General features: G+C 35.3%; 1 protein-coding gene across 5 annotated transcripts in view; it reads left to right on the top strand.

Moving 5' to 3' along the window:
* Positions 1–15,934, top strand: part of ppp2r5ca (protein phosphatase 2, regulatory subunit B', gamma a) — a 147,242-nt gene that overhangs the window by 82,334 nt on the left and 48,974 nt on the right. For all 5 annotated transcript variants that reach the window (XM_039740962.1, XM_039740960.1, XM_039740959.1 and 2 more), the window contains 2 exons: positions 13,714–13,824; positions 15,766–15,858. In XM_039740962.1, coding sequence (XP_039596896.1) covers positions 13,714–13,824; positions 15,766–15,858 — 204 coding nt within the window. The remainder of the gene's footprint in view (positions 1–13,713; positions 13,825–15,765; positions 15,859–15,934) is intronic.

Raw genomic sequence — 15,934 nt, 5'->3', positions numbered from 1 at the left:
TAGAGGAATGGGTGAAACTGGCCAAGGATAGGTGTGCCAAGCTTGTGGCATCATATTTAAAAAGACTTGAGGCTATAATTGCTGGCAAAGGTGCATCGACAAAGTATTGAGCAAAGGATGTGAATACTTATGTACATGTGATTTTCTCAGTTTTTTTATTTTTAATAAATTTGCAAAAACCTCAAGTTAACTTTTTTCACGTTCTTGTTATGGGGTGTTGTGTGTAGAATTCTGAGGAAAAAAATGAATTTAATCCATTTTGGAATAAAGCTGTAACATAAAATGTGGAAAAGTGATGCGCTGTGAATACTTTCCGGGTGCACTGTATATAATTATCCAAATAACTAAGTGAAACAACAACATTTATTTATACAGCACAATTTCATACAAATAATGTAGTTCAAAGTGCTTTACATGATGAAGAAAGAGAAAAAAAAACAAAGTAAGAATTAAAATCAGAGAACACTAATATAGAATAAAAGTAAGGTCCGATGGCCAGAGAGGACAGAAAAAACAAAAAAAAACTCCAGATGGCTGGAGAAAAAATAAAATCTGCCGGGGTTCCAGGCCATGAGACCGTCCAGCACCCTCTAGGCATTCTACCTAACAAATGATCAGTCCTCATTGTATTCAGGGTTCTCATGGAAGGTCTTGATGACAGTCACGTGGAATTCTGGCCTTTAATCCATCAATGTAGGGACATCATGGTATTTTGATTAGGTGGTGGTGGCGCAGGTTGCCACCACAGAAAACCGGGAAAAGAACAGAAGAGAGAGTAGGAGTTAGTATGGATTTTGGAGCCACCATGAATAGTAATGATAATTAATTGAATATGCAGAGCATCAGGATTAAATTAAAATGAAGTCATGAGAAAGCCATGTTAAAGTAATGTGTTTTTAGCAGTTTTTTTTAAAGTGCTCCATTGTATCAGCCTGGCGAATTCCTATTGGCAGGCTATTCCAGATTTTAGGTGCATAACAGCAGAAGGCCGCCTCACCACTTCTTTGAAGTTTAGCTCATGGAATTCTAAGCAGACACTCATTTGAAGATCTAAGGTTACGATTTGGAATATAAGATGTCAGACACTCTTATATATAAGATAGAGTAAGATTATTTAAGGCTTTGTAAACCATAAGCAGTATTTTAAAGTCAATTCTGAATGACACAGGTAACCAGTGTAGTGACATCAAAACTGGAGAAATGTGCTTAGATTTTGTTTTCCTAGTTAGGTTTCTAGCAGCTGCATTCTGCACTAGTTGCAGTCGATTTATGTCTTTTTTGGGTAGTCCTGAGAGGCGTGCGTTACAGTAATCTAGTCGACTGAAAACAAGCGTAAACTAATTTCTCAGCATCTTTTAATGATATAAGAGGTCTAACTTTTGCTATATTTCTTAAGTGGGAAAAAATGCTGTACTAGTGATCTGATTAATATGTGATTTAAAATTCAGGTCACAGTCAGTTACCCCTAAATTCTTTACTTCCATCTTGACTTTTAATCCTAATGCATCAAGTTTTTTCTAATAACCTCATTATATCCATTATTTCCAATCACTAAAATTTCATTTTTTTCTTTATTTAGCTTGAGAAAATTACTACTCATCCACTCAGAAACACAAGTAAGACATTGTGTTAGTGAAACAATAGAGTCCGGGTTTGTAGTACTATAGCGCGAGCTCTTGGAGTGTTAGTTTTCTCTGTCGTTCAAGGTTTTCTCAGTGTTATTCAATGTTTTTACATTTAGTTTACTATTACGCTGTGCGTTCTGTAGTATAATTAACTATATTTGTGCTTAAAAACATAAAAAAAAATATTTACATACAGTTAAATACGGTCTGGAACGAATTAATTGTATTTACATACAATCCTGTGGGGGAAATTACTTAGGTTCGCGACCAAATCGGTTTTTAAACAAAATTATGGTCGTGAACCGAGGTTCCACTGTAACAGTAATGACATATCAAGTTCCCTACTGTCAAAATTTCACTATGCCGATACCCACTGTGAACAGATTGGCAGTTTTTCAATGTATGAGAGGTATCATTTCATTTTTACATGTTCTATATACAGTGGGTACGGAAAGTATTCAGACCCCCTTCAATTTTTCACTCTTTGTTATATTGCAGCCATTTGCTAAAATCATTTAAATTATTTTTTTTCCTCATTATTGTACACACAGCACCCCATATTGACAGACAAAAAAAAGAATTTTTGAAATTGTTACAGATTTATTAAAAAAGAAAAACTGAAATATCACATGGTCCTAAGTATTCAGACTCTTTGCTGTGACACTCATATATTTAACTCGGGTGCTTTCCATTTCTTCTGGTCATCCTTGAGATCCACCTTCATTTGAGTCCAGCTGTGTTTGATTATACTGATTGGACTTGATTAGGAAAGCCACACACCTGCCTATATAAGACCTTACAGCTCACAATGCATGTCAGAGCAAATGAGAATCATGAGGTCAAAGGAACTGCCTGAAGAGCTCAGAGACAGAATTGTGGCAAGGCACAAATCTGGCCAAGGTTACAAAAAAATTTCTGCTGCACTTAAGGTTCTCAAGAGCACAGTGGCCTCCATAATCCTTAAATGGAAGACGTTTGGGACGACCAGAACCCTTCCTAGAGCTGGCCGTCCGGCCGGCCAAGCTGAGCTACCGGGGGAGAAGAGCCTTGGTGAGAGAGGTAAAGAACCACCCAAAGATCACTTTGGCTGAGCTCCAGAGATGCTGTCAGGAGATGGGAGAAAGTTGTTGAAAGTCAACCATCACTGCAGCCCTCCACCAGTCCTGGCTTTATGGCAGAGTGGCCTGTTGGAAGCCTCTCCTCAGTGCAAGACACATGACAGCCCGCATGGAGTTTGCTAAAAGACACCTGAAGATTCTCTGGTCTGATGAGACCAAGAGAGAACTTTTTGGCCTTAATTCTAATGGCGCTTTTCCACTGCATAGTACGGCACGACACGGTTCAGTTCAGCTCACTTTTGGGGCGTTTTCCACTGGGAACAGTACCTGGTACCTGGTCCTTTTTTTAGTACCACCTCAGCCGAGGTTCCAAGCGCGCCGAACCGTTACCAAAACGTGACGTGTAAACTCTGCTGGTCACTAATTGGCCGGACAAAATCGTCATTACTGCGTCACTGACTATTCTTTTCTTTAAAGGTACACACACGCGGAAGTTTGTGTCCCGTCTCTCCATCGCTGGATGCAGTTTGTTGCATAAGTGGATGAATGTTTCTTCAGACATTCGAAAGTTCTCCAGCCACTGAGTGTTTGTAAAACCGGGAACAATCAAATCCCACCACTCTGAAGCCTGGTTAAATGTCCAAACAGATGGTCTGTTGCGGCGACTTTTTTGCAAAATGTGCAAGATCTGTAATATACAGAATCAGCATTTTAATGTTACACTGGCAGTTAAGTTCATTTTATGCTTTGCAACAGTGATAAAAGTTAGCTATTGATATGCTTTTTTTAGATGCTTACCCTTGCGCGTCGTCGAGCTAAAGTGTTGTCGTTGTCTGCGTGTTATTGTAAAAGTTCCACGGTGTCACGGCAGTAGAGGCGAAGCAACTATAACGACACGTGAATAATCCCGCCCACTCTAAAGCGGTACTAAACTGCAGTCGAAACGCAAAACCGAGACGAACTGAGCCGAACCAAGGTGAGCTGTACTGAACCGTACTGTGCCGTACTATGCAGTGGAAAAGCGCCATTAGTAGTATGTGTGGAGACAACCAGGCACTGCTCATCACTTGTCCAATACAGTCCCCACAGTGAAGCATGGCGGTGGCAGCATCATGCTGTGGGGGTGTTTTTCAGCTGCAGAGACAGGATGACTGGTTGCAATCGAGGGAAAGACGAATGCGGCCAAGTACAGGGATATCCTGGAGAAAAATCTTCTCCAGAGTGCTAAGGACCTTAGACTGGGCCGAAGGTTTACCTTCCAACAAGACAATGACCCTAAGCACACAGCTAAAATAACGAAGGAGTGGCTTCACAACAACTCTGTGACTGTTCTTGAATGGCCCAGCCAGAGCCCTGACTTAAACCCAATTGAGCATCTCTGGAGAGACCTAAAAATGGCTGTCCACCAATGTTTACCATCCAACCTGACAGAACTGTAGAGGATCCCCAAATCCAGGTGTGAAAAACTTGTTGCATCTTTCCCAAGAAGACTTATGGCTGTATTAGCTCAAAAGGGTGCTTCTACTAAATACTGAGCAAAGGGTCTGAATACTTAGGACCATGTGATATTTCAGTTTTTCTTTTTTAATAAATCTGCAACAATTTCAAAAAAATTTTTTTGTCTGTCAATATGGGGTGCTGTGTGTACATTAATGAGTTTAAACATTAATTTAAATGATTTTAGCAAATGGCTGCAAAATAACAAAGAGTGAAAAATTGAAGGGAGTCTGAATACTTTCTGTACCCACTGTATATGCACTGATTTGCTGCTTCCTTGCATTTTGTAAAAGCTTCTGTTGATGCTCATTTAAAGTTTGCTTGGCAACTCCTTTTTAGCCCCAAAAACCCCACAAATGCAAACTAAATAATTTCTGCAGGGTTGAGGCAATAAACGCCACAACATGTAATGCATGTGATGGAGAAATTTCTAGGGGAGATTTTCTGAAAGAGAATAGTAGTAATTAAGATCTCAGAAAACATGTCACTTCAAGATTATAAGCCTATTCATCTTTTGGGTGGTTAGCATATGTCATCATCAGTAATAAATGAAGTGTTTTTAGTAATTCTGATTTGTAATGCATGTAAAGATGCATAGTTCCTCAATTTATATGTAAGTGTCGTCTTAGTGAAGCAGCCTGCTCCTGATTCTGTGCATGTCCACCACAACTGATGAATACACAGCCGTCAACAGTACACAATGAAAAATAATTTTTGCCAGAGAAAATCAATTCATCCGTCCATCCATTATCCAACCCGCTATATCCTAGGGTCACGAGGGTCTGCTGGAGCCAATCCCAGCCAACACAGGGTGTAAGGCAGGAAACAAACCCTAGGCAGGGCACACACACCAAACACACACTAGGGACAATTTAGGATCGTCAATGAACCTAACCTGCATGTCTTTGGACTGTGGGCGGAAACCGGAGCACCCGGAGGAAACCCACACAGACACGGAGAGAACATGCAAACTCCACGCAGGGAGGACCTGGGAAGCAAACCCAGGTCTCCTAACTGCGAGGCAGCAGCTCTACCACTGTGCTGCCGTGCCGCCGAGAAAATCAATTAGTTTCTGAAAATAGAATGAACAGATCAAGTAGAATTAAATGTCATAATGTAAGTGATTAAGTCACTTTGTTCACTTAGAGGGTCCCATTTTTGTGAAGGGCTTTACTTAAAGCTGCAATTTTCACATGCATCTTGTTAAGCAGCATTGCATGACACATAAGCTTATCGTGCTTTATAGGCACAGAGCAAGTAACAAATAAAAATTATTGAAAATAGATAAATACATTCAGTATGCACATTTGTGTGTGTCTTTGGTATTTGCTGTCACTGTTGTGAGGAGACATGTAAGTTAAGAATTTCATTCTAAAATCAAATCAATCAACATTTATTTATATAGCACATATTCATAAAAAAAAATGTAGCTCAAAGTGCTTTACAAAATGAATAGAAAAATAGAAGACACAATAAAAAATAAACATAAGTCAACATTAATTAACATAGAATATGTATATATGACAATAAACTTTAACATAAAGTACAGACATACTTATTATGAACCCAATATTGTGTGATTAGATAAATGATCCCCACTACTTGGTAAGTAATATTTTGATTTTCTTTGCTATTTTAGCATGAATGTTTCTGTCAGCACTGTAAACCAGTGTGTTTGGTGAAGGACATTTTACTGCAGCTTCAAGAGTTAGAGATAAGAGGAGAAATGAAGTTTAGTTAAGCTAGATATTCTGCATTTGTTTTTTCCTTGCTTTTTTGAAATTTCATTTTAAGAGTTTGCATCATTGGCCAGTTATTAAAAAGCACTAAAATAATGTTTATTCTGTCTTAAACAAATCCCCGTAGGTTTCAATAACTACTTCTTTTAAATAAAAGTGCATTGTAGTTGTATATTTGCTTTTCAAAATGTAGCATAATTCTTTCTTTTCTGATAAAAGTACTTATATTTCATACAGTGCAATTATGTATTCTGTATCAGGTGTCAAAAAAATGATATCTGTGCATCCCAAATCTCTCCTGTTAACAATTAACCACTTCAATGCAGACGCACATTTCTCAAAGTAATGTGCAACCCACAATGCAAGTGTTATTTATTCTACAATGCCTTTCTGTGGTAATTTTGTAACAACAATTGGTGAGTTCATTTAAAATTTCAGTAATGCACATTGCAACATTTGTTGCGATATACATGTTATGTGAACAGGCCTGAGCAGTATGTTGTAACAAATCAAATTGAATTTATCTACTTCATTTATCCAACACATACAGTAGTAGTATGAAAGCACTAAAAAAATCACATAATATTTTGTTCCCTTTGAATGACAGCTGCAAATAGATAATGATATAAGGTTTATTGATTTGGTGAGTCATCCTTTGTCCCGTCCTTGAGCAAATGGATGTCTTAAGGTAATGTAAAGTGAATTTAGACATACATAAAATATTTAAAGCTATTTATATGTTCTAATCCAACAGTAAAGAACAGTGTTACAGGAATTGGGACATATATTGCTTATCCTGGTAAGTAAGGGCACCTTGAGCACACAGTGACACTTGGCTGTTAAAATAAAAAAAGAAAAGGGGGGGGTTTGTATTCTTTAATTCATTTTGTCTATTTCATTTAATATTTTGTCTTTTGTCTCAGTGCTTACTATTTTTCGTATTGTATTTTACATTAATATCAATGCAGCCTAATAGTATTTTGCTTAGTACCTGATATGAAGGGAAAGCTGAATTTGAATTAAATCAGAGGACATAAAACAATTTATAATAGTGTAATCTTCAATCATTATTTTAACATCAAAGCAAAGGATATTATTGGGTTTAAAAAAGCACCAGTATTCCTGTTTTATTCATATAACCATTTCAATTATTTTTGGTGTTTAGAATTATATTTTTTTGCTTAATTCATAGATTTAAATAAATTGCTTAATGGTTATGATGATTTATATCTTGTATAATGCATAATAATTGATCTTTACAATTTTTTATCATTAGCAATAAACTAACAATGAAAGATCAAACATTTTCAATAAAAAAATGATGAATAAAGAATTTAAATGTATCTCTTATAGACAAACATATATAGAGTAAACTCGTTCTTACTGATAAGTTAAGTTTATCAACAGCTATATTTATTTATACAGTATATATATATATATATATATATTTATATATTTTTATATATTTATATATATATATATTTATATATATATATATTTATATATATATATATATATATATATATATATATATATATATATATATATATATATATATTTATATATATATATATATATATATATATATATATATATATATAATATTTATATATTTATTTATTTTAACAAGCGCCAGAATTAAATGACGTTTATTATTAATGGCAAAAATTAGCTCTGAATTTAGAAATTGCCTGGTTTGAAAATGATGGCCCATCAGGCACCAAGTTTAAAATTGCTGAATTAGCTCGTTACCTCACTTGGAATTAATATTGACTGCTAGATAAGGAAAAAAGAAACAAAGGCTCTCCAACTTAAAAAAAAATTAAGTAAATTAAAATTAAAACAAAAGACATTAAGACACAAGTCCATTAGCAGCGTTAATTTTGTACTATTTAAAAAAGCGGCTGGCATGAGGTCCCACTTCCATTATGGCTCCCCAGGAACTTAGTTAGGTAGTGTTTATTATCCCAGTGGGAAATTAGAATTTGACACCCTGCACTAGAGGAGAGGATAAAGAAAATGGTTGTCTATGAGCACAGGCCGTGTGAGCCCATGGTTAGAGACTTGGTTCATTTGGGTTAGTAGACTTTCATCTCACCAAAATGTCCATTACATATTGAATTGACTTGAAGACCATTGTACTTGTTTTCTGGACTTTTGTTTGTTTGTTTATTACTCTTCTCTCCTGTACATTAATGTAATTGGTCATTTAATATTAGTCACTGTTTAAGCATCTTTTCCCATTCCCATGCTGCATTCACACTGAAAAAATAATTGTAAATAGCAATTAGAAAAAAGTGCCATTGTGTGAAGGACATAGTTCACCAATTCCTTTTGCTCTTTTAATGCTTTATCTGTTGTAATAGTGTTTAAGAGAAGATGAGATTTATCTGGAATTTAAAATTCAACTGATTTGCTTCTTTTGACTAGACTTACGTCCATTGTTAATCATTGTTACGACAAAACTAATACTAAGCAGGTTGTGGCCAGTGATTCCAAAGTCCTCAAATTGCAGAGTAATACATGTTTAAATAGTAGTTTAGTTTACAGAAACTGCCTTCCAATCTGAGTGCTTACTTAAATCTGCAAAATATATACAAGTATTTGAAAAATCATGCACTGAATTTGTGTTTCTGTTCTTCATTGTTTTTAATGATTTATAGTATATGACTGATATAAAAAATATGTGGAAATATTTTCTTATTTAATTTTAATGTGACATGTTGGATTTTTCTCCCAGAACAATACATGTATGTTGGAGAATATCTGAAAACAGGCAAATATATCTTAATTTACAAGTGAATGTTTATTTCCTAAAACCAAATTGAAAATGTTTCTACAGTGGTGCTTGAAAGTTTATGAACCCTTTAGAATTTTCTATATTTCTACATCAATATGACCTAAAACATCATCACATTTTCACTCAAGTCCTAAAAGTAGATAAAGAGAAACCAGTTAAACAAATGAGACAAAAATATTATACTTGGTCATTTATTTATTAAGAAAAATAATCGAATATTGCATATTTGTGAGTGGCAAAAGTATATGAACCTTTGCTTTCAGTATCTGGTGTGACTCCCCCTTTTGCAGCAATAACTGCAACTAAACGTTTCCGGTAACTTTTGATTGTTCCTGCACACCGGCTTGGAGGAATTTTAGCTCATTCCTCCGTACAGAACAACTTCAACTCTGGGATGTTGGTGGGTTTCCTCAAATTAACTGCTCGCTTCAGGTCCTTCTACAACATTTCGATTGGATTAAGGTCAGGACTTGTGCGCTTAGGGTCGTTGTCTTGCAGCATGACCAACCTTCTCTTGAGATTCAGTTCATGGACAGATGTCCTGACATTTTCCTTTAGGATTCTCTGATATAATTCAGAATTCATTGTTCCATCAATGAAGGCAAGCCGTCCTAGCCCAGATGCAGCAAAACAGGCCCAAACCATACTACCACCACCATGTTTCACAGATGGGATTAGGTTCTTATGTTGTAATGCATTGTTTTCCTTTCTCCAAACATAATGCTTTTCATTTAAACCAAAAAGTTCTATTTTGGTCTCATTCGCCCACAAAACATTTTTCCAATAGCCTTCTGGTTTGTCCACGTGATATTTAGCAAACTGCAGACAAGCAACAATTTATTTATTTATTTATTTTTTTTTTTGGAGAGCAGTGGCTTTCTCCTTGCAAACCTGCCATGCACACCATTGTTGTTCAGTGTTCTTCTAATGGTGGTAGACTCATGAACATGAACATTAGCCAATGTGAGAGAGGCCTTCAGTTGCTTAGAAGTTACCCTGGGGTCCTTTGTGACCTCGCCGACTATTACACGCCTTGATCTTGGAGTGATCTTTTGTTGGTCGACCACTCCTGGGGAGGGAAACAATGGTCTTGAATTTCCTCCATTTGTACACAATCTGTCTGACTGTGGATTGGTGGAGTCCAAACTCTTTAGAGATGGTTTTGTAACCTTTTCCAGTCTGATGAGCATCAACAACTCTTTTTCTGAGGTCCTCAGAAATCTCCTTTGTTCGTGCCATGATACACTTCCACAAGCATGTGTTGTGAAGAGCAGACTTTGATAGATCCCTGTTCTTTAAATAACACAGGGTGCTCACTCACACCTGATTGTCATCCCATTGATTGAAAACACCTGACTCGAATTTCACCTTCAAACTAACTGCTAATCCTAGAGGTTCACATACTTTTGCCACTCACAAATATGTAATATTTGATCATTTTCCTCAATAAATAAATGACCAAGTATAATATTTTTGTCTCATTTGTTTAACTGGTTTCTCATTATCTACTTTTAGGACTTGAGTGAAATTCTGATGATGTTTTAGATCATATTTATGCAGAAAAAAAAAAATCTAAAGGGCTCACAAACTTTCAAGCACCACTGTATAAGGCCATAGCAATTATTATCAGTCTCATATACTGCACATCAGTTCCCAAATACCGTAGATCCTGGAATATAAGCCGACTCGGTATATTAGCCGACCTCCTTTTCTACCTACTAAATTGCATGTATTTGCCAAGGACCGGTATTTAAGCCGACACCTCTTCTCCAAGCAAAATTTTCTAAATTTCCTTAAGTGTCTCTTCAGGTATATTTATCATGTTTATCAGCGAGATTTTGAGACTGCCGGCATTTTTGGTGGAAACCAGGAATTGATTGCAGAGAAGTTTGGTAAAATAAAACATTTGTGTTGAAACTATATACACAAATAACAGTACATCGGCGGGTGGATTTCCGGAGAATCGTTATACATTTGATTAACTTAAATACGCAATGCAGTGGACCTATACATTTGATTAACTTAAATACGCAATGCAGTGGACCTTTGACTTATGAATTTAATTCGTTCGTGAGGGCTGGTTGTAACTCAAGTTGGTTGTAAGTCAAGACTATTTTTCCCATAAGAAATAATGGAAATACCCATAATGCATTCTGAACCTCCCACTGCAACACTTACTTAACCTTTTCATAATAAAAAAGGGTTGTATAATTTGCATAATTTACCAAAACACCAATAATTTTTCTAATGTACTAACCAAAAAGTTATAAAAAGTGCCTAGCCTACCAGAAGTAGGCTAGATTAAGCTAGGAGCATGGTGGCGCACATGGTTGCAGCGGCTTGGGGCTCTCCTTTTCAGTGCACTTTTTTGTTTTTGTACTTTTTTTTTGCTTGTTTGTACATGATCGGTTTGGCGAACATCCGCTACACCTGTCAGAACCTTATAGACATTGGTGTCCAGAGCCAGACATCTGTTTTGAGTGTTTTTCATCACACGCACAACATCTCAGAGAACATAGCGAGACCAGCTGGCTCTCCGTGGATTGTTGTCGGGTCTAGGAGACGACGCAGACGGAGGAGGGAAAAGGAAGAAGAAGCGGGGCTACAGATCCGGCGTTATGCTAAGGCTAAAGAAACAACCATACAAGCCCTATACAGAACTTTTTTTTTTTTTTTTTTTTTGCAACTTCTTTGCGTCTTTTCGCACCATTTGTTTATTTACTTGTGTTCTACACATGTATGCACTGAAGGAGCTGCTTTTAATCTCATTGTACATGTGTATAGTGACAATAAAAGGTATTCTATTCTAGAAACAACAATTTCATACTGTACTCACCATTTAATTTGACATCTTTGGGCTGCAGGAAGGGAGGAGGAGGAGAATGAAACGGAAGGTGGTTATTGTTTAGAAGGAACCTCCTTATGCAAATCTTTTCTTTGTAAAAATGTTGAGATGGTGGATTTCGACATGCTGTACATATTAGTGAGATCGGTCACACAAACAGCACTCTCATATTTCCACACAATTTCCATCTTCGTTTCAATTGTGATCGCTTTCTTTACCTTTGTTACCTTCTCTTCCTTCCTTAGCAATTATGTGTCTTGCTTGCATGGTCTTATTGAATTATATATATATTTATATATATATATATATATATATATATATATATATATATATATATATATATATATATATATATATATATATATATATATATATATATATATATATATAAAATTACATCCACAAACACATGTATCTGGGCTCTGACTGACGCTTACTAACACTCTCGGTTGTTTGTTTACAATCGCGCAAGCGGATACACGTGACCGCGTTCGGGTCGTAATGCAAGATGTTGGTCGTAAATCAAAACAGATGGCGCTGTGGTTTCATCATTAATTACTTCCATATTCATCAGCAAAACCGGCATTGCGCTGGAAATCTTGAATCTGAAATGATACTCGTTGTATAAGCCGACCCCCAAACTCCAAGCCAAAAATCTAGGACGAAATTTTCGGCTTATATTCCGGAATCTGCAGTAGTGTAAAAGTTCTTGAGGTTCTGAGAAGCCTCTGGTCCCTGAAAAAATATTCCTGCGGTGGAAAGGCACCTATAGTTGGGGGTCACCCATGAACCTCTGATTTTGCATCACTTTGTACTGCATTACTCTTCAAAGTTGCTTCCCTGATGTGGCACGCTATACATCTCAGTTAAGAAATAATCTCCCCCATGAAGTCGCCATGCACTTCACAAAGCAGTAAGGTGCAGGGGGTCCCTGATTGTGCAACACTTCATTTCACATCACTCTTTATAGTCTCCTCCCTTCTGAGCCACGACATATATCACAACTGTGGGGGGTATGAGGGTGTATTCCCCCTGAACTCTTTAACATGCCTCACTTCACACAGCATTACTGTTCTTTGTGCATCGCATATTTCTCATAAAAGTTACAATTCCTGTTGTGCAATGGGAATGCAACACTTTGAAGATGCCAGGGAACACAAGTTGGCCCAGGACCTATATCGTACAGGAACTGATAAGTTCCTGAAAATAAAGTTCCTGTTGTGGGAAGATACCTATAGAGTCCAGGCCGAAACTGGAAACTTTGAAACTGTAGCTCCTATTTCAGGGGCTGTAAAAGGTTTTGCATTCCTGTTAGATGATCATCAAATGCAGTAAAACAACTATTTTTAAAAATTTAGTATTTTGCATATCACTATGAAAAAACTAGTGCTCACCAGGTAATCACTTATTAATGATAATAGTGACGAGCCAGACATTGAATTTGTATATGCTATAGTTTTCACTCATTTCAGTCAATTATAAATGCAAGAGCCAATCTTAGAAAGTTAATGTTAAATTCACACAAGTATCTGCTTACTTTCAATAGAATATCAGTTTATCATACTTAAGATTATGGTGCAATCTTTTACCCCTGTAAGTTAACATGAAATTTTCTTTCTTAGCTATACCTGTAAATACAGTTTTAATTAAGCCAGTATTGGAATAGTTTCACTTCTAGAAGCATGGTCTGTTTGACTAGTTTATATATGGAACATTAGCTTACCGTTTTCTGATTGTGCTGTCTGTTGATCGTTCTGATATGAACATTTGAAACTATGACTGTATGACCAAACATAGCAAGAAAAGAAAGAAAATAAGCTTTAAAAAGAACTTTTTTAAAACAAGAACTTTTCTTCATAATACCATTTTTTTCTATTTTTGTGTTTGTTTTGTTTGAATTTTACTAAAACCCTTAAAATTAAGGTATCCGTATTGTAGAATTATTTGAAAACACGTCACAGTATTCCCTGAACTGTTTTATGAAGTAAACTATAAACTGCAGAACTTTGGCAATTCTGGACCAACACAGCTACAATAATTTTTGTAGCTTAATGAAGTGTGTGTTGCTGTCAAGATATTTTATTTTTTTGTATGTTTCCGTATAATTCAAAATAATTAACTAGCTTATTGGTCATTTTCTTTTTCTCAGTTTGCTGTCAACATGTTTAGGACTTTACCTCCCTCTTCCAACCCAACAGGAGCAGAGTTTGACCCAGAGGAAGATGAACCAACTCTAGAGGCAGCTTGGCCTCATTTGCAGGTACATAAACCTTGGGGAAAGGTTAATTTTGGAGGAGCTATATTCACATGTGTATGAACTATCAGTTTCTGCAAACAAAAACATGATTTAACATTAACAAAACCCATTTATCCCAATTCAGGGTCACAGGGAATTAACCCTTTATCATGTCACAATACAAACAACTCACCCCCATTAATCCTTCAAGTATACCTCTTTAATAGAAAAATATACTTACTTTGAGTCTCATATTCCATATAATCAGTAGCTGTAGCTAATAAAAGTTGCATAAAAGTAAGCTGTCCTGAAATGTAACAGTACTGCTAATGGAATTAAAGTACTGTATTTTCAAAATTTAACAGAATTGTTGCAACAAAAGTGTAAAGGAGTTTAATTTTTTTACTGTGTAAATCTACTGCATTTTTGTAGGACAACACATAGTATATGTTTAATGTGCATTATATTTTATGCTGATTTGTGACTAAGACTACATCAAGTCAGGAAAACTGCACACATAGTCTGGTAGCAATCTGAATGGATTGGGAAATAATGAATGTTGCCAATAATGTTCCAAAAGTTTTCTGTGATAGGTGGACTGGTGACTTTAGATTGGCCCTAATTTGAGCAAGCATTTATAAACATATGCAGTATGCCTTTGAACTGACAATTAAGATATTGTGTAATTCTTGGATCACATAGCCACAAACCAAGTAAATCAGACCAGACCTCCACAACCCTAGTAATAAGCTCCAGCTGGTTCTGTGTATCCCAGGCCACATGAGAACTACAAAATTTACAGTGCCACCTTTATGAAGCTCAGATCAGGTGTTTTTGCCAATACTAATCACCGATTTCATGTCACTGGATCAGCCAATTTCGATACTGATTCCATATTTATTTATTTTTAATTTTTACACTAAGTAAGAAACTGTATGTTCTGTATTAGTGTTAACTTTGATATTTTTATAATTAAAATATATGCCACAAGTGTGTTAACCTGTTCATTTTTTAACAAAATTAAATTGTGTAAGCTTATTGTATAGTGACCATAAAAAAACTGAAATAAGCAAACTTCCCTTAAAATTGTACTTTTTTTAACTAATGCAATTTGTAGAGAAAACATTCATTATATATATGGCATTAATGGAAATAAAATTCTCATAATTACATGCAGTCATATTGTTTAATTTGTTCTGTAATGTACTTATCTGACACAAAGATTAATAAAAGGTAGTTTTCATCATTTGACTAAACAAAAAATATATATTCTTGCACATTGACTCAGTTAATTGATATTAGTGGTTTAATGCTTAAATATAAATATACATGCACTTAAAGGTTTTAAAATTTTCATCATTAGTTGCACTACAGCTTTTTACAGCTAAAATATGCACTTACTATATTTATATAAGTTTATATTTTTTTTGTTTTTTCCAGTTTACCAGTTAGACATTCCTAGTTCAAGGTGTAATTATAAATAAGGATTACTATTTTAATTATGCTGCACTTGTTTCTTACCAGAACATATACTCTGTGGCACACACAAAAATATAATAAACCTAGTTCAGTCCTTTTAATAAATTTGCTTCTTTTTTTAATGTGTGTTTATCAAAAAGATTCAAGGCTAACATGCTTAACAAGTTTACAAGTGAAATAGACACATTTTGTTGTTAATCTAACAAGCCTGTTGTTTACTAAAGCATCAGTTTCAAATTATACTTTATCACTTTTTTCTCTCTAATTGAAAATGCGAGCTGCTGTACTTAACACAAGCACTCTTGCTGTCCAAACTCTTTAGACACTAACTTATTACAAAGGTGATTGTTTTATGGAACCTGATATTTTTTAGCCTTTTTCTTCTATCCTTGTATACATTTGCATTTTTTTCCTTATTTTAGTATATGCTAGGCAATGTTATATTTTTATGTTAACTTTTTTGTTTTTGTTTTTTTTTTTTTACAGCTTGTCTATGAATTTTTTCTTAGGTTTTTAGAGTCCCCAGATTTTCAACCAAATGTTGCTAAAAAGTATATTGACCAGAAATTTGTATTACAGGTAGGTATTTTATGTGTTTCTTAAATTAATGTATATCCATATTTTTATACTGATAAATTTATTTCCTTTTCTAAAC

Source organism: Polypterus senegalus, chromosome 18, assembly GCF_016835505.1.
Source record: "Polypterus senegalus isolate Bchr_013 chromosome 18, ASM1683550v1, whole genome shotgun sequence".
Lineage (NCBI taxonomy): Eukaryota > Metazoa > Chordata > Cladistia > Polypteriformes > Polypteridae > Polypterus > Polypterus senegalus.
The sequence above is the reverse complement of the archived record's forward strand: the minus strand, read 5'-3'. Positions and strand labels throughout refer to the sequence as shown.